This window comes from Aplysia californica, unplaced genomic scaffold (assembly GCF_000002075.1).
Source record: "Aplysia californica isolate F4 #8 unplaced genomic scaffold, AplCal3.0 scaffold00662, whole genome shotgun sequence".
Classification (NCBI taxonomy): domain Eukaryota; kingdom Metazoa; phylum Mollusca; class Gastropoda; order Aplysiida; family Aplysiidae; genus Aplysia; species Aplysia californica.
The window spans coordinates 165,974-168,564 of record NW_004797932.1 but is presented as its reverse complement, the minus strand read 5'-3'; the positions used below and the strand labels follow the sequence as shown (position 1 = coordinate 168,564).

At 43.3% G+C, this 2,591-nt stretch overlaps 1 protein-coding gene across 1 annotated transcript in view; it reads right to left on the bottom strand.

Annotated features, from left to right (window-relative positions):
* LOC106013111 overlaps positions 1-2,024 on the bottom strand; it is a gene marked incomplete at its 5' end in the record, with an annotated part of 5,773 nt that extends 3,749 nt beyond the window's left edge. The window contains 1 exon segment of the mRNA XM_013087945.1: positions 1,692-2,024. Within this exon segment, the coding sequence (XP_012943399.1) occupies positions 1,692-1,831 (140 nt within the window).
* Between the last annotated feature and the right edge of the window lie 567 nt (positions 2,025-2,591).

Genomic DNA, 2,591 nt, shown 5'->3' with positions numbered 1-2,591 from the left:
TATCTTCAGACTAAGGACACAACACACAAGACTGAGACAACATATGTACAAATGTTTTAAACTAGTACAATCACCAAAATGCCAGTGTGGAGAGGCGGACCAAACTGTTGAACACATCCTTCAGCACTGCAAGACACACAGGGCCCTGAGACAGGAAACGTGGCCAACCCCACTGACGCTACAAGAGAAGCTATACGGGCCGACAGATGAACTAAGCAGGACGGCCCAATTCATGACAGATACCAGACTTCAAGTGTGATGCGATCGAGAAGAAGAAAAGAAGAAGAAGAGGCAAGTCGCTACACTAGAATTACAAAGTTCTATCTGCTCAGTACCAAGCTCTGTTAAACACCAAAAAGTTTGAGTTTCACAGCATGTCAAGCTTTTTCCAATGCAATTCTGTTTTTGGGGGGGTTTTGTTTTTGTATAGTGTTTTACGGCGCTCGCAACTGCATAGGTCATATGAGCGCGCGGGACACTCCTAATATTTTCAGTTGGTAGGAAATTTCGAATTTTGCCCGGGTAGCGGCCGAAGCCTACTCTTATCGATTTTAGACCACCAAGGGATCTTTAACGTGCGCAACTTGCACACGGGCCCTCCGAGATTTTTCGCCTTTGTCCGAGAAGGCTAGGTGTGGATCTTTCCTACCAGAAGATCAGGGGTGTGGCAGAAAGACAGCAGTAAGGAGGAGCCAATGAGTAGCAGTAGAAAGGCTGCAGAAAGAGTCAGGAGCCCAGAGGAGGGGGCAAAGGAGGTGAGGGGGTGGGGGCAGAACGTGGAAATGAAAGCAGACAACAGAACATTGCTAGAGAGCAGGAAAGGAGGTGAAAGGAGACAATTTTAGACAAGAAAATTTTTCGGTCGCTACCCGGATTCGAACCCGGGACCTTTGAGTGAGAGGCCAACACCTTAACCTCTAGGCCACGAGAGCCCCCAATTCTGTGAATACTTGTATCTCGGTAACGACTCCGAATGATCTTTCGATTTCGAAGAGGCGGAAGAACGTTAAGTTTCTGATCTCATGGTCATACTTAGTCAATCAAAACGGGCAAAAATGTCAGAAAGAACTTTGTAATGAAATTCTGAACTATCGAAGTGTTGAAAAGCTAAATTATAATACAATAAAACGAGATAATCTACTTTATTTTTATTTATTTTTTTTTTTATTTTTATTTTTTTTTTGGGGGGGGGGTATTTTTGTTAGTTTGTTCTTTTCTTTTGCGGGTTTGTTTGTTGTTGTTGTTTTTTGTGGGGGTGGGGGTCCTGAAAACTTGACATTGAACTGCATCATACAAAGTGTCTATATCTCCATTGCCTTGGGGGAGAACAAAAGGACACACTTCAGATTTCTCAGGCAAAGGCGTTTCCCTGACAGAAAAGCATTTAAGAAAGTGTACCACCCTCCCCCCCCCCCCAAAGGGAAACAAAAACAAAAAACAAATACCCAAACAAATAAATAAACGAATGAAACAACAGAGAACAACAAAAGTAACCCTATAACAATGTTCTTTAGAAGTTTCCTTTTTTTTTAAACAACTTACATGAGCATATTATTATTATTAACTGTAAAACTGAAGAGGGGCGAGGAAGCATGGAGTATCCAATCTTCCTAGGACCCCAGTTCTAGATTCAAGTAATTCAAGTAATTACTGTAACTGTAAAAAGTATTGTGGTGAATGCAGAGACTTACTGTCTATAGTAGTAGAGACAGAGGACGAGAACGAGCAGACTGATGAAGGCCGCGGGGATGGCGGGCACGAGCTGCTGAAGGTGTAGGTGGTGGTGGTTGGGGGAGAAGTATTTGGCCGCGTCCGCCTTCCCGGACACCATTTTCCACACGGACACCTCCTCCTGGCCCTGGCTCAGTCTGCCTCCTTCAAGAGGGACAAGAGGCTTTTCGTCGCTCTCCTTTTCTTTCCTCCTGTCTCGCTCTTTTTGACTAGATCTACCTTTCTGCGTGTTTTTGTGATTGTCGCTTTTACCTGGCGAGGTGTTGCTGTTGTTGCTGCTGTTGTTGTTGTTGTTGTTGTTGTTGTTGTTGTTATTGCTGATGTTGCTGTTGTTGTTGTTGTTGTTGTTGTTGTTGTTGTTGTTGTTGCTGCTGCTGTTGCTGCTGCTGCTTCTTTTGTTGTTGTTGTTGTTGTTGCTGTTGTTGCTGTTGTTGTTGCTGTTGGTGTTGTTGTTGTTATTGTTGTTGTCGCTGTTGTTGTTGTTGTTGCTGTTGTTGTTGTTGTTGTTGTTGTTGTTGTTGCTGCTGCTGTTGCTGCTGCTGCTTCTTTTGTTGTTGTTGTTGTTGTTGTTGTTGCTGTTGTTGCTGTTGTTGTTGCTGTTGGTGTTGTTGTTGTTATTGTTGTTGTCGCTGTTGTTGTTGTTGTTGCTGTTGTTGTTGTTGTTGTTGTTGTTGTTGTTGCTGCTGCTGTTGCTGCTGCTGCTTCTTTTGTTGTTGTTGTTGTTGTTGTTGTTGTTGTTGTTGTTGCTGTTGTTGCTGTTGTTGTTGCTGTTGGTGTTGTTGTTGTTATTGTTGTTGTCGCTGTTGTTGTTGTTGTTGTTGCTGTTGTTGTTGCTGTTGGTGTTGTTGTTGTTATTGTTG